At 36.8% G+C, this 27,740-nt stretch overlaps 2 protein-coding genes across 5 annotated transcripts in view; one reads left to right on the forward strand and one right to left on the reverse strand.

Moving 5' to 3' along the window:
- Window positions 1-2,292, reverse strand: part of LOC126368928 (cytohesin-1) — a 51,612-nt gene extending 49,320 nt beyond the window's left edge. Inside the window, exons 1-2 of one of the 3 annotated variants that reach the window (XM_050013174.1) lie at window positions 2,145-2,292; window positions 1,953-2,026 (exon numbers count right to left, since the gene is read on the reverse strand). In XM_050013174.1, the coding sequence (XP_049869131.1) occupies window positions 1,953-2,026; window positions 2,145-2,223 (153 nt within the window). In that variant the 5' untranslated portion in view covers window positions 2,224-2,292. Of the gene's footprint in view, window positions 1-4; window positions 207-1,952; window positions 2,027-2,144 lie in introns of those variants that run through there. The other 2 variants (XM_050013173.1, XM_050013175.1) reach the window with 2 other exon arrangements.
- Window positions 2,293-3,284: 992 nt separating this feature from the next.
- On the forward strand, window positions 3,285-26,891 carry LOC126368849 (testis-expressed protein 2). 2 transcript variants are annotated; one of them, XM_050013020.1, is made up of 20 exons: window positions 3,285-3,535; window positions 3,901-4,377; window positions 4,455-4,558; window positions 4,640-4,781; window positions 4,860-5,380; window positions 5,467-5,554; window positions 5,623-5,776; window positions 9,523-9,732; window positions 11,234-11,307; window positions 11,868-12,061; window positions 12,644-12,765; window positions 13,328-13,499; window positions 14,269-14,382; window positions 15,560-15,721; window positions 17,309-17,498; window positions 18,316-18,419; window positions 18,850-18,974; window positions 19,225-19,321; window positions 20,628-20,767; window positions 21,434-26,891. In XM_050013020.1, the coding sequence occupies exons 1-20, from the start codon at window positions 3,517-3,519 to the stop codon at window positions 21,621-21,623; spliced, it is 3,399 nt and encodes a 1,132-aa protein (XP_049868977.1). In that variant the 5' UTR covers window positions 3,285-3,516; the 3' UTR covers window positions 21,624-26,891. The 2 variants fall into 2 exon arrangements, with proteins under 2 accessions (XP_049868977.1, XP_049868978.1); XM_050013021.1 differs by lacking the exon at window positions 3,285-3,535 and adding an exon at window positions 3,697-3,835.
- Window positions 26,892-27,740: the final 849 nt, after the last annotated feature.

Raw genomic sequence — 27,740 nt, forward strand, 5'->3', positions numbered from 1 at the left:
TTACGCCTGATAGCCACTACACTGAAATAAACACGTGAACGCGTGAATTAAATCCTTACTATTTGTAAATTCACTTTTTGTCTTTTTATTATAATTATTTATCACAACACTACGGATCCCTAAGCGCTAATATTTATAGTATGGATCCGAATTGTGCGATAGGAGCGACGCGACTCCCCCGCGCTGCGGTACGTCGGTTACTGCCTGACTTACTACCTCTCGGTTGTAGTAAGCTGGGCATTGACGGCTTACGTCAGACTGGTCGCGCCACGGTATTGAATGAAATGGTTAGGGGTGCTCTTTATTCCCAAATAATAAGAGATCTGCTCCCCGAGAATACAAAAGGACCCCGAGATTTTAAGCATGAAGCATGGTATTTTTTTTTAAACATATCCACCACATGCTACCCAAAACTCGAGGGTTTAAAAAGCAACATGTTTTTATTGAGTGACGCATTCCGTATAATATTAGTAGCTATGAACATAACAAACAAAAGTGACAAATAAGTCAAATAAAATTAATTATTAGGAGCTTTTTTTTCCTATTTCCCAGAAATTCCTTCGAAACAGGCCCGGGAACCCTAATCCCTAATTATAATAAACCCTAATTAAATTATAATGTACAAATACCTGTAACTTCTATGTTTATTAACTTTAACTTACAATTTTATGCAAATAGTACCTATGTTATGTTAGGTATCTACATAGGTAAAACAGCAACTAATCTCCTGGTTTATCTTTTGCACAGCAATATTATTTTGCATAGGTAGTAGACATTGCAAGATTTCAAAACAATTAAATTCAGATTAACTTAATTAGATATGCGTAATATTATGGAACCATAATAAAAAATATTTATTGTTTATTTTTAAGAAATTGAGGAGAATGTTTTTGGTATAGAAAGTCATTAATTTGTATTACCGAATAGTATTTAATATACCTACTTAATTTAAAGTGTTTAAATTACTATATTCAACAACTATTATGATATTAAAAAACAGATAACATTTGTAGTAAGTTTTTGTAGGAAGTTATCTCAGGAATTAGTGAACCGATTTTGAAAATTATTCCTAAGCACTAACTAAAGTCTATATATGTATAAAGTCTATATAAAGTCCACAGGACAAGGGTGAAAAAATCCTTAAATATATTATGTTTAATGTGATTTACCAATGAAACAGAATAATTAGATAGGTATGGAGGAATGCTATCTAAAGATACCGAGCAGGTACCAAGAGTAACTGCAAATTATTATAACAATTTGAAGCTTTCTAACTTCTTTTCCATTACAGGTAGAGAACCTGTATCTCTCTCTACAAGCTGGCTTTGCAAACTTTATACATGTAAAGATACTTTTTCCAAATACCAACCCATGTACTGAAAATTACCTCTACAAAATATAAATAAATAGCTAATGCAAGGTATTCAGTACAGAAAGAGAAAGAAAGAAAGAAAGAAAGAAAGTAAGTACAGAAATAATCTAAACAATAATGGTTTAGCTATTGCAGTGTCACCTCGGGATTTCTTTAAGGACAACTGAGCACAAATAATTGAGCATAACAGATATAAGATACAGAAATAAGGACAACAGATATAGCAAGGCACAACAGGCGGCCAACAGGTGATTACTTTTTTTACCCTCACAGTAAATAATAACTTTGGTGGATATTTCAGTCAGTAAGTCAAATATTTATCACTTTACGCACATGTAAAGTAATAAATATTTTAAGTACTTATTTTATTTACAATGTACCTTTCAATGACAGTTTCATAACAAAACATTTCAGTCAGATAAAAAGACACTGACTACCTTTATGATAACATTGTACCAATTGAACAGTTCATAGTTCAGGGAATAGGTCGCTACCTATGTGTCATAAACGTCATCTGAGTAGGTACATCACCACCTACTTGCTTGCTCCAAGGTGCCTACACCAGTGATCAAATTCTTACCTGTATCTCCAAAAGTAATTCTGTTTTTCGACGTCGTATGTCTATCAAAGCCTTCTGCTGCTCAGGTGTCAGCTCTAAAACAAACGGTGCAGTACCCATATAAACACGGTAATAAAAACCAAGCCATTGAGGTCATGTTATAATTGGAAAACAACTAGTTTCTACGTCTACAAAAATACATCTCAAAATTACCGGTATGAGAAAAAGGGTCTCCATGATTACTTGCTGCGTTGTTTCCTCCAAGGGATAAATTTTCAAAATCACTTATCATTTCTATACAAACGATTATAATATTATAAACAAAAGTTTACATCGTTACAAATAACTGACTGACGGCCATATTTATTTACCACAAAATGTGACCAGTTATTTCTGAACAGTTACTTTTTAAGTTTGTGAATATCGTCCCTTAGCTTACAACACCGCTTAAGTCATTTTTACCAACTTTACAGGAGACGAAAAAAAATGTCTATATAATATCTGTAGATTTTTTTATTGCTACTTAATACATACTCTAGTTAGCGGTTAATAAATAATTATTATAAGTACTTATTTTGACGATTTACTTTATTTTAACCTTTATTTTCTTCTTCATCCAATGAAATGTAAAAACCGCCAATTTTCGACTTGAGCGGTGTTGTAAGCTAAGGGACGATATTCAAAATTACTCGATTAATTATGTTTATTCAAAATAAAATAATTAATTATTTTTTGTAGATCTACATTCTTCATCCATTGAATGTAGATTTACATTACATCCATGGTTTGAGTGGGTTTTTTTTCATGGTTTTTTTGCGTTTGGCTTCATTTTTTTTTTTTTTGTTTTGGTTTTCCCCGAAGGGTAAGGCAAAGGGAACTATGCCCATACAGCCATGTCTGACGTATTTTTTTTTCTTGATGATTAATGAAATGATGAAAAGTGATGATGATGAAACCTAAGCCCCCACCCTCGGAGTAGACTCCTACTCCGAACCCCAAACGAATTAACTCAAAAGTCCGCATAAACTTTTGAGTTATGAAGCGGCTTCCTGGCACGAAGCGAAAATAGGCAGATACACTTTGTTTATTGAATACTCCAATATAATAACACTCGCGAATGTCTTCCGACTAACTTAATGCGATCATTAACCACAAAACACCACTTCGTATTAATTATTTAGATTATTCAATGAAGAAAGCAACTGTCCCGTTCCCGTTTCCCACCAAAAAGCCGCGTTTGGCTTCACTTCGGCTTCGGTTTCAAAGTTCGGTTTCGACTGGCTGTGCCTGAATGGTAGGTTTGACGCGAGAAAGGTGGGCCACCCAGAAATACTCTATGGTTAGTTTTTAACTTTTCTTCTTGAGTTTATGACCTTCTGTATGTTCTGTTGTCGTTCTGTCGTTGAAAACGAAGTGATATTGAAAAATATTTATCATTCCGTAGAATTTTGATAAAAATGAAGTAAATATTCTCCAAACAGTGATTAAATATTTTATGTATTGGTTTGACCATAGCTAATATTTAATATGATAGTTTGTTAATATTTTGTAACTTGGTTCATTCGTGTCAAATTTGTCTAAAAATATGGACATCTCCGGTGCTGGTATGTATTCAGATTTATTATTTCGCAATAGTTTTAAATTGCCTAATTGGTAGAATTCTCTGAGCTAAAAGAGCCTGGCTTGTTACGTTCCCCTGGTATGAAGCATTGTTGCTCTTGAGTTGCGCCCGGTCTTATCAGTAAACACTCGAATTTACGTTTCTTTGACAACAAAGACGATAACAAACAATAGATTCAGCTGTCTCATTCCTACTGTACACGTATACGAAACACATTAATTATAAATATTAGATATAAGCTGACCCAAAACATACTTTGGTGTTCTGATAAGAATTAAAATGTGTAAGAAAAAAATTTCAAAGTATCCTCATTTTCACTATGGTGTTCAACTTGCCCATCTATTTCAGGGAAGTCACCAAATACATCCTTGTCCTTCAGATATAATGCTAACAATGAAGAGTTAGAAGAACTGTATGAAGTGTGTGAAGATGACCCCCCTACACCACAGTTTGATGTGTCTGCATCACCTAGTGTGCGAAGTGAGAATGCCAGCCCTAAACGGGGGGACAAGACTTCCTCAATTTTAGATAAGTATTTTAAATCCATTCGTACTGCTGATAAACAGCTCCTTGAAAAAGTTGACAAACAGGAGGACAAAGGTGACAAGCAGTGTGAGACAAAAAGTAGTGATGAAAACCGCACTCCAGCTAAAGATGTGTCATCATCACCTATGAAAGAGTACTTGAACCGCTTAGGCAAGAGAAGTGTGTCTGAAACAACAGAAGTGAAAGATGTAGGAAGCAATGAAACATGGAAATTATTCCATGATTTTAAATTTAAAATTGCTCAAGCTGTAGAGGACATGAAAACACGTTCTCTTGAAGGTATTTATAACTATATTACTTGATAATTTGTTTGGTTGAGAAATATATTAAAACCAATGAGATTGTTGTAATTACAGAAACAAAAGAAAAAAGTGTGCCAAGAGACAGCTCAATATCTGATTCGGAAGAAAATTCTGCTATCAAGGACTCTGATCAAAGTATTGGAGATACTGATAATCAGGTATTGTACTAAAATAATGTAATATTTTCTGTTGTAGTTTTTATTTGTGAAGTATTGTTACTCCAATATTTTATACTACAGGTGTCTTCACTGAACAGCAGTATACAGAATCTGTCAGAGTTGACACAACCACTGACGGCAAAGGCAACTGAACGTGAAACAAGTCTTCCATATGACAACAAGAACTGCTCAGACTCTAGTGATGATACACAAAAGAATTTAGGTATGTATATGTTTCACTATCATTGTGCAAGAATATAGAAGAAAGTTTTATGTTATTAATTATAACACTATTTTGCAGTGCACAGTGAAACTGCAGAGCTAACAAAAGATATCCTTAGTGATCCCAACATGGAAGTGGAGTCTGGGATAGAGGCTCTCGAAGATGGCATAGATGGCTTTGGGGACACCCCACAGCCGGATAACGACTGCCCAAGCTACAACAAACCAATTGATTTCTCTCCATCACAACCGTTACAAACGCCTGCAAGTTTTGGATCGCCTCCTGGAAAAGCAAATGAGTTAAAACTTTTAAATGGGAAACCAAAAAAATATTTCTTAACTTTTCCAGTATATTTCCTAACTTTCCTCCTGTTTATAAATTATATCTTGTTTCCTGAATATAATATATGGAATGGTTTTTTGTTGGGCCTCTGGTCCTTTTACCTGGGAAGTATTGTGAAACAATGGTTGACTGACACTTACTTTGGTGAATGGGAGCCATATAAGGGCAGTTTTTTCCAGTTAAAACGCAGCAGCGCTATGCCCATTACTTATACCATTCCTTCAGTAAAAGAGCATAGGCCTCTTAAGAAATATGAGGTATGTAGCTAAGTTTCACAATTGTAAGAGTATTTGTAACAGTGATAACTTGTAAACATCTTTTAATATTATAATATAACTTTTAGGGGTGGATAAATCATTACAGATATCCAGAATACGATCCGTTTACTTACGGCGTCAACAAAACTACCACAGCATTTATGAAGTTAGAAGGTTTGTATATTTTGTAGACAAACACATTTTGTTGTAGTACATCAATTACATGTTTATTTAATTTTCAGGCTGCCATTTGCGTATATCATACACAAAAGCGAAGATAATGAAGAGAGCGATCTGGGATGAGAAAATAGAGAAAGTAGACTTTTACCAGCACAGACTTTACAATCTGACTGGATCTAAAGTTACATTGCTTCCTAAGGGACTTGTGAAAAGAAGGTAACATTTTGACTCTATAACAGAAAATGAGAGATTTTAGTATTACTTTGAACGCGTATTTGGTATCAAAATGCATTAACTAATAATATGTGTTTTAACAAAATATTGAAGAGAAAATGTAATGAATCAATCAATAATTCTTTAGTGTGCATATAACAACATATAGGACAGTTCAAAATGGACAACATAAGCACAATTTGCAGCCTTATTTCAGCTATCAGCTATGCCTGTAACTTTCAGTTTATGCTAGTTTTGTAGTTTATGATAAATGAGAAATAAGGATATAATGGATAATATGGATATAGGAAAATATCGATAAAAATATTAAAACATGTCTACACTGACACTCTTTGTTCTAAATTGGCTATAGTCCTATCGCTTTTACTAAATCTATTTTTAGATCTTGTTAATGAACTAATTCTTTGTATATTTGTGGTGTAAAAAATAAAATTTTTAACAAAAAAAACCGACTTCAAACGCAAAACTAAAAAGCAATAAATAAATTTACTTCGCACAAAGTAATTAGTACGTATTTTCAATTAGTTAATTAATTTATAATTCTGAAGCCGGTGCCAAGGAAATGCTACAACGAAGTACCGATTTATATATTTTTCAATACTGATTGTTTTGTAATTTTTTGTTTGACATTGTTTTGTAATTGCTTTGATATAGGTATTAAACAATATTGTGTGTACATAGTAATTTGATATTGTAGTAGGGTTGTTGTAGCATTTACTTGGCACCGACTTCAGAATTATAAATTAATTAACTAATTGAAAATACGTACTAATTACTTTGTGCGAAGTAAATTTATTTATTGCTTTTTAGTTTTGCGTTTGAAGTCGGTTTTTTTTGTTAAAAATTTTATTTTATTTTACGATTTTAAGTGATGGTTAGACCGAGCAAGGATGCAGACAGACAGATTTTCTGATTTATATTCATATATAATAATATAATATATTATTAGTAGTGATCACAATTATTATTGATGAACATGTTTACACACACACACTCACACACGCGCTAACGCACACGAGCACACGCGCACGTACACACGCACACACACAGATACACGCACACACACAGACACACGCACACACACACACACACACACACACACACACACACACACGCGCGCGCGCGCGCGCGCGCACACACACACGCACACACACACACACACACACACACATGTGTATGTGTACATACACACATGTGGTTGTCAGTGGAAGCTGCTATCATACACACTCACGCATACATATAGATACAGTAGATTTCGCGTGGTTCGCTCGCTGCTAAAGCAGCTCGCGTGTCCTGTTTATTCGAAACTGTCCCTCTTCGTATGGCGGCCATCTTGTTTTTCCGCCATTTTGTTTTTTTTCACCGGCGACAGAATTTGACCAAGATTTAAATGGGTGTCGTGGAAACAAACAAAATCCAGGTGCAATAGGTTTGCCAGACCGTAGAATGTCTCCCTGATTGGGAGCAGTTTTCAAAGATGACGTTCCGATCACACCCCTATACATCATTTTTACCCCCAAGACATTTTCTGGAAAAACAAAATTTTGTATGGCGGCCATCTTGTTTTTTCGCCATTTTGTATTTTTTTCACCGGCCATTAAATTCGACCAAGATTTAAATAGGTTTCGTGAAAGAAAAATTGGTTCAGGTGTGATAGTTTCGCCAGGCCGTAGGGTGTCACCCTGATGCGGAGCAGTTTTCGAAAATCGGGAAGTATTTCCATACTTAACATGACGATCCGATCACAACCCCGATATATATTTTATATCCCGAGACATTTTCTGAAAAAACAAAATTGTGTATGGCGGCCATCTTGTTTTTCCGCCATTTTGTTTTTTTTTTTACGCGCTATGGAATTTGACCAAGATTTAAATAAGTGCTCTGAAAGAAATATTGGTTCACGTGCGATAGTTTTGCCAGGCCGTAGAGTATCTCTCTGATGCGGAGCAGTTTTTGGTGACCAGAAAGTATTTCCGTACTCTACATGACGTTTTGAGTAAGCGCCCCATACATTATTTTTACCCAAACGGGCTTCTTCCAAAATCGACAAAATTTTGTATGGCGGCCATCTTTTTTTCCGCCATTTTGTTTTTTTGCACCGGCGATTGAATTTGATCAAGATTTAAATACGTTTCGTGAAAGAAAAATTGCTCCAGGTTGTATAGTTTTGCCAGGCCATAGGGTATCTCCCTGATGCTGACCAGTTTTCGAAGGTCGGGAAGTTTTCCCGAAGCCTTAAGATCGATCCGATCAATATGACTTTACAAACGCACTAGTCGCTCCTACGATTTTTGAAAATTCCCCTCGATTTCTCTGGTCTTCCATCATCAGATCCTGACTTCCTTGACATGGGACCCCCTTGGGTATATCTCCTTTCAAACAAAAAAACAATTATCAAAATCGGTTCATATGCGACGAAGATATGCCCGAACAAACATAAAAAAAAAAAAAAAAAAAAAAAAAAAAAAAAAAAATATACGGTCGAATTGAGAACCTCCTCCTTTTTTGAAGTCGGTAAAAATTATTAGAAGTGACGCAATTCGCCGTGACTGAACCGGTCATTCTATTCAGCAGTAATGGGAAAATTCCGATTCCTTATTTAAATTAAGTCTCATTAATATTCATGGTATTGATATTTTATAAAAATATTTATTAAAATATATTAACATCTTAATTGAGACAGATTAAAGTTGAAATAGTAAAAGTCTGGTTAAGGCCAGGTCAAGAGTAAACTGGTGAGCACGCAAGAAGTCTTTCTTTTTAAAGAATGTCTAGGGCTCTGTGCCGAGGGTTATCTTGCAGCTTCTTTTCCCTGGCTATACAGGTTGTGAGAACCTACAGTAGTTTTAGTTGAATGAGACGTTATATAAAATTTGACGATTCTACTAGTATACTAAATAAAGATATATTTGAATTTGAATCTTTGATGAGAGTGGAGGAAGCGAATGTGGTGTGAATTCCGTGGTCTCTGCTCACCCCAAAGGGAAATAGGCGTGGTCTTATGTATGTATCTGTAGTTCTTCTATCGAGTGGGTTGTGAGGTGGATTAATTACCAACCCCATCAACCCTGGTGCCAAGGTTATTATTGAGCCACCAAAGGCCCCTGAAATGACTCACGTAACGACTACTTACTTACATCAGTATGTAGTAACCGAGACCAACGGCTTAACATGCCTTCCGAAGCACGGATCATCTTACTATCTGTAGTTTAAAAGTTGCCGGAGTAAATAACTAAACAATTCATGTATTCCTTTATTATGAATATGAACAAAGCTAAATCTACGTTCAGTTGACCTTGGCATACACGCGATTACTGAAGCAATGAAATGTGTAACAACTACGTATTTGATTGGCTAGTAGGTAATTATGATACAAGGAATTAATCACGCCCGCAATGCGTAGTAGGATGGGCAGAATCACAAGCGAATAGTAAACAACTTGTAGAGACTTGGTGCGAAGTGCTAAGATGGGAAAGATGAACTGGACAGCGCTAGATGATTGGCGCATCGCCCATATAATGGTACATTATGTTAGACAGGGCGCAATCCCTCAGTCGGTTTTTACGACACGCCTGTGAAGATAAGCAGTTGAACCGTTCTGTTTGTATACACTCTCATATTGTTATGTCTCTCATATAAAGTCCTTTGAAAAACCAAGGCCCATTGTTTATTTCACTATTGCATCAGCAAATCTGGACCGCAAGAGGATAATGTATCTTTTGTTACAGACAATGGAGCAAAAAATACCCAATATGCGTCATACTAAACGAAAACGAGAAAATCCAAGTGTTGGAGAAGGAATCCAGTGCGCCGGACAAGAAATCCGATTCTTCAGAGAAAAAGAAGGAACAACAATCGCAGCATGACACGGAGAGTGCGGAGACCAACACTAGCCCGGAGAAGAAGAAGAAATTCGTATGGAGAAGACGGGAGAAAAGGTAATCACTATATAATAACATTCTACTGTACTCCCTCAAGAAGGCACCTTAAAGCATAGATTCCAATAGTCGAATGATAGTCCTTAAGATACGATCGAAATTCAATTTCTCAGTAATTTTCTCCGTTTTATCGACGGTCATTTCGTTATAATACAGCTAAGTAACTAACGTACAACATAATTAGTGCTACTGACTAATTAAAATTACATTAATAAAGCGATAACTGTATATTTATCAAAGAATAATGTACTTATGAGCTACAAATTAAGTTACATAATGGTGCTAATTCCTGTAAATACCATCTAATTTTATTTTAAGTTATATCTGTCCTTTTCTTATCCGCCGAAAAGGAAAGGGACGGGTAATCGACAAGCATAAAATTTATGGAACACACGTCAATTTTAAGCACAAATCTAAACCAACCGTCTAAAAATTTTACGTCAGTCAATAACCCGACACATTAATTTACTCATTCTTCCTAAAATTAAGAGCTGTGAATCATCCGTCCCTTTCCTTTTCGACGGATACGAAAATGACGGATATAACCTAAAATAAAATTAGGCGGTGTCTGCAGGAATCGGGGCCAATATTATGTTTGCGTTACTTTATCTTATCGGGCATTATGTTGCTTTTTGAACGAACAACAACGAAAATCGATGAGTCGATGTTTGCTGTTCTGGGAGCAAATAAAAAACATAGAAAAGGTTCAGCTGCTTGTCTTCCCGGGCATGTCGTAAAAACCGACAAAGGGATTGTGTCCTCTAACATGATGGACTAACGTTATGGGCGATAGGCTAATCCCTTATCACCATAAGGTTCATCATATCCAGCTTACGACATCGTATCAACAGTGGCTGCAAGTCGTCTTTGATTACTTGTGGCTCTGCCCACCCCATTAGGGATTACGGGCGTGAGTTTATGTATGTGTATGTATGTATGTAACAACGAAAATGGTCAAGATAAAAAATAAGTCAGAATTTTCCTCATTGACTCTATAGCACTTATTCCCGGGATGTTCCCGTTGTAAACACTCTTTAGGACAATGGCTACTCATTTTTTAAATAGGCTAGTTTCCAACTAGTCAAATCAGTTACTATTTACTAAACGTCAAAACACGAAATTACCGAGGAACTTGTATGAAAAAGCACCCTATGACGTCATATAAAAAGGTGATAAAATGTCGGTTATTATTACGTTTTTCTTGATTAAAATTCACAAATAAGGTAAATAGAAATAAGAACATGTTTTTCGTTACTAAGACAGATCTATAATAAAAGATCTGTCTTTATTTAGTAATTAAATTTCAGTCAAATACTGGGTCAAAGATAAATGCTTCTATGTGGTCTTTTTAACCCCCCAGAACTTTTTTTTTATCATCTTAGACTGGCTTCTATTTCTAGATTAGCACTGTACAATTTATCTTTGATCCAGTCAAATAGGGTATTTGAATGAAATTTGATTACTCCTTATATTTTGTTTAACATAAACAATATTTTTACAGTAATCCTTCGCATACGGAATGCGAACCAGGAAAAGAGGGTTTGCGGCATAGGCTAGTGAGGAAAATGCACAGAGGTGAGTAATATAATAAATAACACCTGAATATATAGAAATAATACCTATTATTTAAAAAATCTAAGCGATATATCAAAATATATTAGGGAATAAAAATATGTAATCATATAATATAATATCATATTGTTAACAGCCTCCGTGGTCTACTGGTTAGAGCGTTAGCCTCACGATTTGGAGGTCCGGGTTCAATTCCGGATGGCGACATTGTCGAAATCACTTTGTGAGACTGTCCTTTGTGTGGCAAGGACTTTTCAGGCTTGAATCACCTGATTGTCCGAAAAAGTAAGACGATTCCGTGCTTCGGAGGGCACGTTAAGCCGTTGGTCCCGGCTATTAGCCTTAAAAACACCACCAAACCGCATCGGCTTGTGCAGCGTGGTGGAGTGTGCTCCATACCCCCTCCGGTTGATTGAGGGAAGGCCTGTGCCCAGCAGTGGGACGTATACAGGCTGTTTATGTATCATATTGTAGTCTTATACAGAAAACCACATTCGTGATGAGTGAGTCAGACAGTGATCTTTCGCTTTTAATATAAAATTATTCTTTATTCATTGCCTCAGATAAAAAAACGGATAGCGTATCAACATGTACGGACGCTCCGGAGGCAGAGAAGCCGGCCCAGCCAGAGGAGCCCTCGTTCCACGACGCGGAGACAGACCTTACCACTAAGTCCAACACTAGCACCAAAGATGATCCTGAGGAGGAAATTGATGAGACTGAGCTCACCAGGATCAAGGAGTTCTTAGAAGAAACTGTAAGTATATTCATATGGCATAATAAAACAAGGTATGCTCAAAAGTGACAGCTAACGTTTCAAGGTTAGCCGCGCTGAAGTCATCTCACCCTCCGTTGTAAAAATAAATTACCTAAGACTAATGTTTTTCTGCCTCCGTCTACTGTAGTATACAAACTTGTAAGGATGTACAATATCTGTCATGTTATAGAAGTTCTGAGTAAATAAAAAGTAATTGCAGTAGGAAATATTTTTCAAATCCTCCAATCACGGACCGCCTGATCTGAAAAGGTTAGATTTAGATTACCTTATAACATTATATATAAGACTTATTCTATCCAGCAGCAAACGAATTACTCAATAAGTAAAGCGATCAAACGAAACAGTTTATAACATTGTTGCTGTCACTATCTCTCTCTCTCTTTATTTAAGAGCTGCGCTCTTGTCAGTGGAGTTATCGCCATTCCTCTCTTCTTCCCGCCAAATCCTTCACCTCCCGATACGACACGACCTGCACCTTCTCCTTTTTTTGTTTCATAAATGTTCTCCTAGGTCTACCCCTTCCTCTCTCACTATAAATACCTATATTTCTTCTTTTTTTAGGAATTGGAACCGGGCGCGGAAGGTACAAGCGAAGGCGAGTGGAGCTTACACATCAAACAGTCGCGGGACAAACACGCCTGCCTTTTCCTGTTCGCGCGCACTGGCCGAGACAAGCACGAGTGGTATGACACAAGTTTTCAGACTAATAGAAAATGTTTATATCTTTACAGAAGTATAGGTTTGTGTAATTATTAAAAGAAATAGAAAAGTTATACGTTACGTATTATAATTATATTTTCTACCATTCAATGCAAAACTAGTTGAAAGAGCAATCTTAAAACAAGGAGTCTGTCGTAACTTGGCAATAACGCGTTATATGAATATATTGCATCACTTCCATTTATTGCCAATTTTGATGAACAAAGCTTTATTTTATTATAGCTAGTTTTAATTAATTTGGTGTCTGCCGAAATCTGCACCATTCACAAAGTTAGCCTTGGTAAAATAAATGTGCTAGGTTCCGGCGACTCTTAAAAGATTGTATCACTTCCGTTTATTGCGTTCTCGTTTTTTTTTCTGCCCTTTTTTGATGAACAAAAATTATTTTATTTTAGCCAGTTTTTATTAATATCTGGTAAAATTAAAAATTAATAATGTTAATGTTAATGGAATTCTATAGTCTCTGCTTACCCCGGTGGGAAATAGGCGTGAGTTTATGTATGTATGGTAAAATTAATTTGCCAGGTTCCGCCGACTCTTAATAGCGGCGAATGAAGCCAACACTGCGGTGTCAGGGGAGTCTTCAGCGGCTGAAGAGAAGACTGCCAGTGAGTCCGCCGCCGAAGGCAAGGAGGGCATCGAGATGGCCGTCTACAAGCTCACCGAGAAGGAAACCGTCGCCTTCGGGAAGAGTCCAGTAAGTTCTGTGGTCATCTGGCGTAATAGCACACCCTGGACACTTTATACAAAACACCCTGTTTTACACAGACACTACACATTGATGTTGTCGTACACGCATCTGTGTGTGTGACGTTAGACGACTGAAGTAAAACCGAGGGGGGGGAGTGAGGTAAACCTAGCTCAGCCGATGGTGGGGAGCGGAGAATTGCCGTTCTATACGTAGTATTATTCCTTATTCTGTAGTAATAGGCCAGTTTCCAACTAAACAAGTGAGTTATTTTTATACTAAACGTCAAAACACGAAATCACTATGCAATTTGTATGAAAAAGCACACTGTTACGTCATATAAAAACGCGATAAAATGTCGGATTTATTACGTTTTTCTTGATTAAAATTCATAAATAAGTTAACTAGAAAAAAGATAACGTCAGTTTTAGATCTGTCTTAATTCAGACTACGCAATAGAGCTTACTAACAAGTAATACTAGCCTCACTCTAAGAGCGGCGATACACGTCGTGTTTGTGGTAGTCGAATTTATCCTTTGTATCCTGTAACTTGATAAAAAAAATTACGTGTATTGCCTCACTTAAGTTTATGCTTATTCTATGAATAAGCAATACGTACGCGCTCCACCTGTCACCGATACGAACTTAATTAAGGAGTAAGGGAGCGCGCGGACTGTCCCTCGCTCTCACACACGGTAACATCGAGATTTTTGTACGCAGTGTTCGGACTGCGACTGAAGCTCCCCAAGCATACTAAAGATGAATTCTTTGTGTACAGGCTCAAAAATCGGACTTGGATGGGCCCAGGATTTCATCTGCGTCGCATCCATTGCCACCGACCTTGGAGTCTTATGAGAAATCCTTCTGGCCATTCCTATTGAAAATCATTCAGGTAAGTTAAACTTCTTGTACCACGTCAGCATACAATATAAATTGAGAAGTAGACTATTGTTTTGGACCCGCAGAATCGTAATAGGCAAGAGACAACCTAGTCAAATGAGAACTTACTTTTATTTGGCCCTTTTTGGCTATTTTTTGTCTCCTCTCATCGAATGCAACGGATTGCACCGAAAGCTTCTGATAAAGCCAGATTTTCATAGAAGCGACATTCTAGATTAAATTTAGGTCACATGTGAAAATACTTTTTCTCGGGTATTTACTTAATACCTACTTAAATTTCCTCATATATGGACCGTGTCTAATCTCGAAAACATATTCTGGTTCAGTGCTACATTTGGACCCGATCAAGTATTCGAACCCACTCAGCTTCAGATAAATATTTACCAATTATGTTTTAACAGACACACGAAATGACAAGTAAAACCAAATCCGAAGTTGGTGTAATGTGTCAGTTAGAGCCTTCACCGCGAAAGAACACCAAGAGCAGAAAGAAATCGAAGGATGTTAGTTATTTTTTTAATTTTAGTTGAATTTGTTACACCGCGCGAGAAGTCGTTCCATTATCGTATTCTTAGTAAGTGATTCTCATATCTAAACTTAAGTAGTATTATTTTGTAGAATGTTTTATTTAACCTAGTCTTAGATTGAGAACTGAGTTACAATTCGCGTGGAACTGACCAATCACAGCAGAGAGAAGAAATAAACTCTATCTCTGGTTTGCACAATTACGCTATCGCTCGCGACGCTACGAATATTTCAGACAGTATTCGCTGCGTTTATTGGTCGAACCGCGCTGTAGTTATCACGTCATACGCAATAGCGAAACCCATGCAGCCTGTTAAAAGCCAATCACATTGTTACCGATGTGGGACACGTTTTTGGGGAATCTCCGAATTAGAGGAGTAGGTAAAATAATAAAAAGATTGAGAACATTACATTATAAAATATTTCCAACATTCCGTGTACACTTGTAGACGAACCTACCACATTGGAAAGCTTGGTGAGGTGTAGTTGCAGTTGGGATATAGTGGTGAACTTATGTTATGTACAGTCATGAGCAATATAATGTACCCAATTTTAGTGAGACTTACAGTTCAATTTGTCAAAAAAGTTAATGTGACATGGTACCAAAGTGTATACATATTAATGCCCGTGACCGTTCGTTGTAGACGAAGGCGGGCGCGCAGTCGTCATGCCAGTGCCGCGTGCTGCCGGCGGAGATGACGTGGGTCAACACCATCCTGGCGAGGCTCATCTATGACATCACACGGAACCCCATCATCCTGGCTCGCCTGCAAACGCGCATACAGAAGAAACTACATACGCTTAAGGTAAAGCTCTAATATACATACATAAACAGCCTATACCCGACCCACGTCACTGTAGGGTCTCCCCTAAATCAACCGAAGGGGCTATGGAGCACACTCCACCACTTTGCTCCACTGCGGGTGGTAGAATGTTGAATGTTGTTTGTGTAATGCAACAGGTAATAAACATTTAGGTTTTATGTATTTTGTAAAACTAGATGCCGCAACAAACATTCCGTACAAAATTCGTAACATTTGGCTACGCTGAGCACACATGCACTGGGCTGGGATCTAGTTCAAAACAATTTTTTTTTTACCTATTTTTAGTGTTGTAATCCCAACCTGTTTCGTGAGCCAAATAAATAAAATAAAAAAGAAGTATTTTTACGGATAATAGCCGGTACCAACAGCTTAACGTGCCCGCCGAAACACGTAGTCTTCTTACTATTTTGGACAATCAGGTGATTCAAGCCTCCTCTACATAGTTGAAACGGTCTTGAAATTTAATTTGTACTGTCCCGGTCACCCGGATCAAACCCTGTCTCTTATAGTGAACGAATGCCCCCTACACCGGTTCCCAGGTGGCATAGTCGAGCAGCATTGTGTGACGAATGCGGCAGAGACTTGGTTAAGGGAGCTTAAACTAGATATATGATCCACCTAGGATATTTTTTTATTAAGAATTCGCAATAATAATTATAATTAGCACATATGGACCTGGATTCGGCACAGCAATTTTAAATAAATCTATGTGACGCATTGGCGTATCCAGGGGTCATGAACCCCAAAAATTTTGTGTCATGGGTGGCAACATTTTTTAGGTTGTCTGCGACCTGGTGACCACCCCTGACATAAAAGCTGGATCCGCTCCTGATGCGATGAGATTTATTTATTTATGTTCTAGAACTATCTTTTCAGGACTATCCTAATACAATAATTCACTAGAAATATACATAGGTATGACATGAGATGACTGTATTTATAATAAATTGCCTGAACCATTTAAAAATATGCCAGACATTATATTTAAACGAAAACTTCATAAGTGGCTCGTCACTAATTGTTATTATAGTGTAAAAGAATATTTTGCTGACAAAAATACAAAATTAATTTTATGACGTTAACAAAATGTAAGAACTTAGTTTATTTATTTTACTGTTTATAGAAATTGACCTGTTGACTTGTTTGTGACATTATAATTAGCACTGCCAATAATTGTATTACTTGCTATGATAACCGTCTGACATATTGTTCTTTTTACATTGGATTGGGGAGTCATATCATATAACGAAACATTTTTTTTGCATGCTACTTTAAGCGAAATGTGTGAAATTATATTTTTTACTACTATACAGGGTGTAAGTGACATCGTAACAAAAACTTTGAGGGATGATTCAGCTGATTATTCTGAGTTAATATCAAAAGTATAGAATTGAAAATAATTTTAAAAAACTAAAAAAAAACATGAATTTTGCGACGGAAAATTCCACTTGATATTAACTCAGAATCATTGTCTGAATCATCCCTCTGAGTATTCGTTATGATGTCACTAACACTCTGTATATGTACTACATTTTTTGCAATAAACGAATTTGAATATGTTATCCCCAGCTGCCGTCGTTCATGAGCCCGCTAATGGTGACGGACTTATCCCTGGCGGGGGCGTGTCCACTAGTGGAGCGAGTGTGGCCACCGTCGTGGGACGAGCGCGGCGTGTGGCTCGACGCCGACCTGCGCTACGACGGCGGCGCCTACATCTCCATACTCACGCAGATCAACCTCATGAAGCTCAAAGAGAAGAGTGAGTTCTGCTCCCGCTTCATACTGTTAGATAGAAAAGAATCGTTCAATCTAACATCGACTGATACGTCACTATGCTAATGAACGTCACAACACTAGCTTACTTACTTTGACAGATCTAATTCTTACCGCGCATTGAGATGATTGTAAAATTTTATTGAAATATAATCACTAATGAGGTAGTTTTCAACTAGTCAAATCAGTTACTTTTTACTAAACGTAAAAACACGAAATTACTATGGAATTTGTATGAAAAAGCAACCTGTGACGTCATGGAAAAACGTGACAATATGTCGCACTTATTATTACATTTTTCTTTATTAAAATTCATAAAGAAGTTCAATACAAAAAAAAAATACCCAATACCCAATTACACTGGACTAAATACCCAACTACCCAATTATACTGAACTGGTCGTTCTGTATAATATTACATACATACGTACATAGAATTGAGGCTCGATAGCACAAATAAAATCCGCGACACCATGTTTTTATAGAGCTAGCTGTCCTGGAGACATACAGATTCGCAGAGGGGAACGCTTGCGTATGTTTACTCCCTCCTGTGTGGTTGAGTCAAAGATGACTCCCATAATAACAAGACAACTTGTAGACATTTTTAATAAATAAATAAAAAGAGTTTATTTCGGACATGTTCCATAGTGGTTAGTAACAAGCAATAAACAACTTAATCTAGTGTTAGTAATAGAACGATAAAAATAAAAATAACATTTACACACGACACGGCTCGACAATTATAAACAATAAGAAGTAAATAAGAAGTCCTAAAATTGATATAATCCTCTAAATCTTTCTCAGACGTGACTTTGGAAGACCAGTTGTTGACGTCGACGACGTCGGAAAACCTAATGGATGGAGAGCTGAATCCAGTCTCCTCGGTCTTCTTGGAAACACTTCCTACAGTGAGTATCTACGATTGTTCCATTAAAAAGAGTTTAACCCCGTTTTACACAGATACTACACATTGACATTATCGTACACTCGCATCTGTGTGTGTGACGTCTGACGCCATACGATTCTAGTCTAAACTGTGTTTGAGGGGGGTGAGGTAAACCTAGCTCAGACGCTGGTGGGGAGCGGAGAGTTACCGTTCTACACGTAGTATTATTTCATATTCTATGGCTAAACTGTCCTTTTTACCAAATAATATGTTGTTTATGTTAGTTTGAACCCCAACTGGGCACCCTCAGGCCTGTTGTCTTAAACGTTGTACCGGGTGAGAGCCTTCAGCGTGTCCAGCCAAGTAGTTAATGCCATCTGCGGCAAATCTACAATAAGTCACATCAAAAAAAAAGTTAGTTTGAAGTGTAATATTGTTGTGTATGTGAGCAGCGCCGCAAGCCAGCGGTGTATGACTCGGAGGTGGAGGACTCGGCGGAGTCCAGCGAGGACGACGAGTCGCCGCCGCTGCAGCCCGTCGACAGTAGCGACCACCTGCCCAGCACCACCGACCTGCCGTATGTACCACCGACTAACTAATCTATACCCCCCCTATATGTACCCTTTTCAAAAGCAAATAAAGAGTATTTCTATTTCTATAAATATAGTCCACCTTATCGTGTCCGATGGCGACCTTAGTCATGTCTGTTATGCGCTCTTATGTGGCTGGCGGAACCGAACTTTTCTTTAAACACACGATCACGTCGAGCGCAGTAGAGCTGTCCGTCAGACAGTTTTCGCTCTAAGTATTTTTTGTTTTTTTTTCAGTGTGGCACCATCAGACACTAACACCGCTCCTGCGTCATCTAAGAAGAAATTCCTCAGGATGGTAGACAAAATTGCAACCAACAAGTATTTCCAACAGGTTTGTACATATCTTTCATCTATACTTATAATAAATCTGTAGAGAGGTCAATTCTGTACATTAAATATTTTTTCAAAATAACTATCAGGGGGTGATTAGTCATCGATACTGATGCCAAAAATGCAATCAGTAAAATTTTTGTCTGTCTGTCTGTCTGTATGTTCCTTATAGAAACAAAAACTACTGGACGGATTTTAATGAAACTTGGTACAATTATTCTTCATACTCATGGGCAGGTTATAGTATACTTTTCATCACGCTACAATCAATAGGAGCAGAGTAGTGAAGGGAAATTTTGGGAAAACGGGAGAAGTTACTCCATTTTTTAAGCTTCCGTCGCGTGAGCAGCCTTAATGGTTAAAGTTAAATAGAAATCATGTATGACGGAAATATCTAAATATATAAAAGGAGAAACTGACTGACTGAATGACTGACTGATCAACCCGAATAAGTCATGTCGTTCTGTCAAAATATGAACAAAACCACGTGACACGCATGTTAGGGAAAAAAATAAAATTGATTTTGACATGGAATAGAAGAAAGAGGATGGACAGGCCCCAACGCGCATTTTGTATGAGAACCGCTGTCGCCGGTTCAACCCCACTCTTTTACTACTACTCCTACAAACAGATAACTACGAGAGCTCTACTGCTTCTCCAATTCCATAGCTACTTTACCGGCAATGTATATTTTATGTGATAAGCTGCAATTGTATCATTACTTTTCGTAAGATACTGCGTACAAAAGTTGTTTTTTTTTTATAAATAGCCGATCATACTAAGGTTTTTAGCTTTCCTGTGATAATAGTCGATATTTGATTCTTGATTATAATTCATAAATAATTTAAATAGAAAAAGATAATGGCCCCGATTCCTGCAGACACCTCCTAATTTTATTTTAAGTTATACCCGTCATTTTCTTATCCGCCGAAAAGGAAAGAGACGGATGATTGTCAACAAGTTAATTTTAAAACGAATGATTAACCCGGGCGAATAAAATAGGCATCTCGCTGGTATGCAATCCGTTTGACGTGCTGTCTACTTAAATCTGTCGGGTTATTGGCCGATGTAAAATTATTAGACGGTTGTTTTAGATTTCTGCTTAAAATTGACGTGTGTTACGTAAATTTTATGCCTGTCGATTTCCCGTCCCTGTCTTTTTCAGCGGATAAGAAAATGACAGGTATAACTTAAAATAAAATTAGATGGCGTCTGCAGGAATTAGCACCAATGTATTTTGACAGTTTTAGTTCTTAGTATTTAGTAATCAGAATTTCATAATTTATCTTTGACGTTATCTTTGGCAGGTGACAGACTACAAGTACGTGAAGCGGGCGATGGAGGGTCTATCCAACACGGATATCAAGCTGCAGGTGGAGGTGCACGGGCTGGAGGGCCGCCTCGCTCTCAACCTGCCGCCGCCGCCGCACGACCGCATCTGGGTCGGGTATGGCATCACATACACACATACATAAAAACAAAGTATAATCCGCGTCATACGACCATTACACTAAAGAATAATACTACGTATAGAACGGTAAATCTCCGCTCAAATTCGAAGCTAGATCACCCCCTCTGTCTTACTTTAGTCTTTATCACGAACAAAACATACAAACATTTTTAAAACATTTAGCATCAGTATAAATAGGCGGCCTTATTCAAATCAAATCAAATACACTTTATTGCACAGAACTTAATTTTAACAACACATGAATACAGTACAATTTGGGCTACTTACATACGTATTCCTCTTCTTCTCTCGTGTGGGATGTGAGGTGGAGTACCAGAGCCGCCAAAGACCCCTGACATGACTCATGTAACGACTACTTACTTACATCAGTAAGTAGTAACCGGGACCAACTGCTTAACGTGCCTTCCGAAGCACGGATCATCTTACTTTCGGACAATTAGGTGATCAGCCTGTAGTGTCCTAACTAAACTAGGGATCACAAAATATTTTTTGTGATATTTCCCCACCGGGACCTCCGGGTCGTGAGCCTAACGCTCAACTACTGGACCACTGAGGCCGTTATATTGCTCTGAAGCAATTTCTTCCAGGCAACCACTATCAGGAATCAACGAGCATAAACTACATAGAGCGTCCCCTCCGCAGGTTCCGCACGAACCCGCAGCTGGTGCTCAAGGCGCGGCCGGCCGTGGGCGCGCGCACGCTCCGCTTCGCGCACATCTCCAACTGGATCGAGCAGAAGCTCAGCAAGGAGTTCGAGAAGATACTGGTGCTGCCCAACATGGAGGACATCATCATCGACGTCATGACGCCCACGCCTGTCGACCTCGAGTAAGGCGGTAGCACTGTGTGGTAAACTGGAGGTAAGTCGCATTATAAGAGACATGTTACTCGACTGTATTGCTGTTATCTCAGTCGTGTCATATCGACGTCACTGTTACGCTCCATAAGCCTAATGAGTACGAGCGAGATAGATTGATAATTGACGGACGGTTGGTTTCAGACCCGATGGCTCAGTCATACCAGTCGTTTAATAATGCGTAACAAATAAGTAAAGAGAAAAATATTCTAATATGTCGGATGTCTCTCTCTCAGTTTGAAAATAGTTCCTACTTCCGTGCCTGTCGGTCGCAATGTCGGATGTCTCTCTCTCAGTTTGAAAATAGTTCCTACTTCCGTGCCTGTCGGTCGCATCGTTACTTTATTTATTCATTTCAAAAGCCAATGGTGCCAATTGCACCAACTTAATTTGACAGGTTTAAAACTAGCTCTATCTCTTTCTTGCGGTTATTGTAAGTGTTTATTGTTCCAAAAAGGACTGTAATTCCATGAGCATGACTGTTTATTCCTTTTCTATCGTAATAAAAATGCATTTAGTCATTTGTTTAAACAATCTACGACAGCGAGAGAATGTCACGCCATGTTTTAATATTGTTTTTATTTTTACTTATTTTTTAGAAATGTTACTTACTTCCAGTTTAACTCAGCATTCGCCGTAGTTGGTGTGATAATTGCATTTTTTTATCGTAAGTTGTCGATCTAATCGGTCCAAACTCACACAATCAATATCATTCATTATTTACAAACTTAGAATTAATATAACATACATCACAAAACCATTGACCAATTAGAACGACGCCTTAATTTATTTCACCTGGTGCAAGTACGAATATTTTTTTTATAAAGTTTCAAAGTTGCTCTAAGCAAATGTATCCAGTTGAGTGAAGCACCGAGGCAACAAAGTTTTTAATATTATATTGTCGAATAGATTATGTCAACGGCGACAATCGTCCGCCTATCTGTTATTGAAATAAAAACGAACTTAGTACGTGTTAGCATTTAATAGGTGTTTTAAAACGAAAGTCTATGTACATACGTAAATAAACACAAATAGATTGAAGGGACATTTAGTGTACTATATGTCTGATAAGAGAGCTGGGGTCATAACAGCCACATAAGAGCAATTCATCTAAAAAGCAATTTGCGCATATTAATGTAAGTGCGCAATCAGTGAGGTGCCGTTCCCGAGAACGTCCCCGCCAGTAAAAAGGCGCAAAGCTTATGTAAAAAGAGCTTTATTACCTAACATTTAGGCAGATAACACTAATAGTGCAACAAAGAACAATTTTAAAAAGAAAAACAGACAGTTTACTTACTATTAAAAAGTTGGCAGTCTAATTCCTGATGTAACTTTTATTTTATTTAATGTTTTATTATATAACAGCCTCCGTGGTCTAGTGGTTAGAGCGTTAGGCTCACGATCTGGAGGTCCGGGTTCGATTCCCGATGGGGACATTGTCGAAATCACTTTGTGAGACTGTCCTTTGTTTGGTAAGGACTTTTCAGGCTTGAATCACCTGATTGTCCGAAAAAGTAAGATGATTCCGTGCTTCGGAGGGCACGTTAAGCCGTTGGTCCCGGCTATTAGCCGTAAAAACACCTCCACCAACCCGCAGTCGAGCAGCGTGGTGGAGTATGCTCCATACCCCCTCCGGTTGATTGAGGGGAGGCCTGTGCCCAGCAGTGGGACGTATATAGGCAGTTTATTATTATATACGCTGTTGGTGTACCTTTTTTATTAATAAATAAATAATTTTTACAACGGGAACATTCCCGGGTACGTCACATCCCTGTGCGCAATGTCAACGAACATAAGATAGCTTTTTAGGTGATTTGCTTTTACGTGGCTTTTTAACCCCCCCTGTATTGTTTATTTGTTGTATTATTGTTGATAATGTATTACTTCGCTTTAATTGATTCTCAGCGTGTTTAGTTGCCTAGTGCTTATCATTGCTTTCTGTACGCTACGAGTGCTATTTTATGTCACATGAAATTATATTTTTACAATGCACATAGTGAGTTATTTGTTGTTTTAGCTACTATACAATTATATATGTAATGGTATGGTTGATTATGTATTTAATGGCCCCGATTCCTGCAGACACTTAATTTTAGTTTAAGTTATACCCGTCATTTTCTTATCCGCTGAAAAGGAAAGGGACGGATGATTGTCAACAAGTTAATTTTAAAATGAATGAATAACCCGTGCGTGTAAAATAGGCATTTCGCTCGTGTTTGACGTGCTGTCTACTTAATTCTGTCGGGTTATTGGCCGATGTAGAATTTTTAATGTTATGGGCGATAGGCTGATCCCTTATCACCATAAGGTTCATCATATCCATCTTTGGACTTCGTATCAACAGTGGCTGCAAGTTGTCTTTGATTACTTGTGGCTCTGCCCACCCCATTAGGAATTACGGGCGTGAGTTTATGTTTATGTTTATGTAGAATTTTTAGACGGTTGTTTTAGATTTCTATTTTAAAATTGACGTGTATATTTTATATGTCCCTTTCTTTTTCAACGGATAAGAAAATGACAGGTGTAACTTGAAATAAAATTAGATGGCGTATGCAGGAATTAGCACCATTGTATTATTTAAAACGTTATTAGCTGTGATTTATTTCATAGGTACCATCAGTAATTTAATATAATATATGTAGTTGTCCAATAGATTTAATTACTTGTTGTTGCCAAGCTAAGGACTTTCCGACACATTATACAATACAGGGTGTTAGCGACATCGTAACGAAAGCTTTAAGGGATGATTCAGACCATGATTCTGAGTTGATATCAAGTGGAATCTTCCATCGTAAAATTCATGATTTTCTTTAATTATTTTCAATTCTATATTTTTGAAATCGTTACAGTGCCACTAACACCTATACATACTCATGAGTTTAAGTCACATCATAATGAATACTGAGGGTGATAATTCAGCTCATGATGTTGAGTTAACATGAAGTGGAATATTCCATCAAGAAAACATGCATTTTGCGACGAAAAATTCCATTTGACATTAACTCGGAAACATAAGCTGAATCATCCCCCTCGGTATTTGTTACGACGTCACTAACACCCTGTATAATATGATAATTTTATGTTTATTCTGTAGCTAATCAGCGAAAGCGGGAAATGATAATTATTTGTTTACATCATACACAAATGAGCTTCCTCTATTTAGGAATAAATAATTTGACAATAATTATGTACCATCATGGCCCGTTACTCGTACTTCCCAAAATAAAGAGCGTATTTAACGAATACTAATATAATATATACATTTATCTTAGAGTATGATATATATGTATAGTATACACTAAATTGCTATTTTAAAATCATATTGGCTTTGGTCAAGAAGATTATCAAATATTTTTATAGATTTAATTCGGTCCTAACTAAATCTTGAGTCTTAATCGATCCTAAACACTGTGGTGCAATATTTTCAGAAGCCTAAGCTGATATATTCATATATTAAATGATAGAAAAGTATGAAGATGTGTCTAAAGTTCTTTTAAAAGAAAATATTGTAAGGTGTTCAGAATCGTCTTGTCTTTCGGCAGTTTTATTTGTCACTCGACTTTTTTGTTAAGTTTGCATTTGTTTACGCTTGCCGTACTTTATAGCACTTGTGCAATAGCAGTTCTCGCTTCTCAATCCAACTTTCGAATGTCTACGCGTTTAAAATAATTCGCACAATTTGACTATAATCGTCATTGTTCGTTGTATCTTCGAATTTAATACCTATTTGTTAGGTGATGTATTTGTATGAAATTAATATTCAAAACATTTTGTTTGGTACTAAATTATGTATTAACCTAATGTACTATCAATATTATAGTTTCAGCTGCTCTCTTTGGCAGTGTCCAGGCCTGACGTTGAATTTTGTACAGCTTTTTAACATTTACCTGTCGGTCTACACAGGCCACATTGAAGCACGATTGCAATTTGACATTGGCGCAAATAAAAGTAAGTACGCAATGTCAACTTATGTCAAATAGCAATATTGCTTTTTTAGATGAATTAAACAATATTGCCTTTTTACCTCCGTTGTTGTTCGATGTATTTCGTAAGAATTAAATTTTAATTGAATTTTTGGGGGGCGGGGAAGAGGTGGGAAATTGGACGAGGGAAAACTAAAGGCTGAATGTAACTTGCTCAGAATTTGTGTGAATGTAGAATGCGGCTGGAGTGGGACGTAGGACAGAGACGGGACGAATTTAACCTTGATAAACTTGCTTACTTTGACATGGTAAAGTTTGAATCTACTTCCTGGTACTGTTAAGTTTTGTTCGTCGAGGGTTGGTACCGATGAAAGGAGCTGTTCAGGGGGTTTTGTATAATATTTGTTTATTGCTTTGCGTTTATTGTGATTACTGATATTAATGGACTGAAAAGTTGAAAAATCTATGCATTTTCTATAAATTACCTTTGTCATACATAAAATGTATTACACAAAAAAAGAACGTATTTATCTATACTATAAAAAATAAGCAAGATATTGGTTGAGGTCAACACGAAATCTGATGTATATCATATACACCTTATCGCAATCAAGCTATATACAAATGCCAAACATAACTTTGCCATGTTCGTTATTGTGCAAGTTGCATTTGCACTGGGTCTTATGAATTTTTTGATGAAATGTTACTGATACGCTAACTGATTTTTGAATTGTTGGTATTTCAATATTTGTCCGTTTTTTCTCAGATAGTTTCATACATAGAGTACCACATATCACTACAAGGTTATTTATGTACCTGTTCTATGAATATTACCTCTTGGTTTGTACCGGAGTTACTGAATCATGACTACAAAGTGGAGTGGTTGCAATGCATTGTAATTGGCCATAAATTGCGTTTATATTCTATTGTTGGTTTTACGTAAATGAAATTATTCAAAATAATGAGATGTTAGTAAATATTGTTTACTGATAATTTTAATGTAATTTGTAAAATTAACTAGTGGAGATTCCGATCCAAATTTATTTTATTGTTAAAGTCTTTATTTTTCTTGTATTTAATTTATCGCTAATGTAAAGGAAATGTTTATTTTCGTTCTATTTATTATTATTTATAGCCTGTGATCACATAGTAGATAGAACTTCACAGTGTGAACCAAAACGGTAATTTTCTATGTATTGTATATAGTTTATAAATTGAAAGTGTTTATGTGATATTTATAGTTAAGAGTTAAACCGTGCCGAGTAGTTTTTCTATGTGGTATCAGTTGTGAATTTTTCAAATAAATGAATGCTATATTTCAGTTGGACTTTTTGTTTTACCAAACAATATACAAGGCGCCGATACAGACATATTAATTTTATTTTTAGTCATACAGCCAAAGACCAAGTACAGCTCTAAAAATACTGCCGTCCTTCACTTACGACGAGTGCCAGACAGAGATAAATAAAGCTAGAACTGTGAAACTAAATTAAGATTAGAAAGGTTTGTTATAATAAAAACGAAAAGTAGTTTTTAAAACTATTTAATAACAGTTTTTCACTATACAATATAATATGTTTTATAAATGTCAATATTGAACGATTTTCATAATTATATGTACAATAGGTATTTATATAACACACCTCGTTGTAAACTATATCACATATCGACAACTTACTCTAAACTGTACAATAATATATTATAGATAAACATTGTTGGGAAAATAGTCATTTCCATATAAATATCTGTTTTCTGGAAGCACATCAATACCTGACACGTAAAAATTTCTATAAAGTACGTAAAATACTTGTTAAATATCATAATTATACAACACATACATACATACATACATAAACTCACGCCCGTAATCCCTAATGGGGTGGGCAGAGCCACAAGTAATCAAAGACTACTTTGATTACTTAATTATACAAACGACTTCGAAACAAAAGAATTAAACTTTTCAAGTTCTTTTTTGCTTCAAAACCGTTCAAGAATATATCTTCTAGTACCATAAAGAACAACTATCTGATGGAATTCACAAGCGGAAGGCATTATTTCTTCTGGGATGCTATAATAATATGGCTCTCAAATATAGCTCTTATTTTAATATGTACAAAGTTGAGATCGACCTTACTGCCTATGAAGATCTTATATAATTTGGCACTCTGGA

This window comes from Pectinophora gossypiella, chromosome 8, assembly GCF_024362695.1.
Source record: "Pectinophora gossypiella chromosome 8, ilPecGoss1.1, whole genome shotgun sequence".
Taxonomy (NCBI): Eukaryota; Metazoa; Arthropoda; class Insecta; order Lepidoptera; family Gelechiidae; genus Pectinophora; species Pectinophora gossypiella.

Coding starts and splice junctions, on each gene's coding strand:
- LOC126368849 (XM_050013020.1), top strand. Junction 4,378..4,454: donor GAAAACACGTTCTCTTGAAG/GTATTTATAACT, acceptor TTGTAATTACAG/AAACAAAAGAAAAAAGTGTG. Junction 5,555..5,622: donor AGCATTTATGAAGTTAGAAG/GTTTGTATATTT, acceptor TTTAATTTTCAG/GCTGCCATTTGCGTATATCA.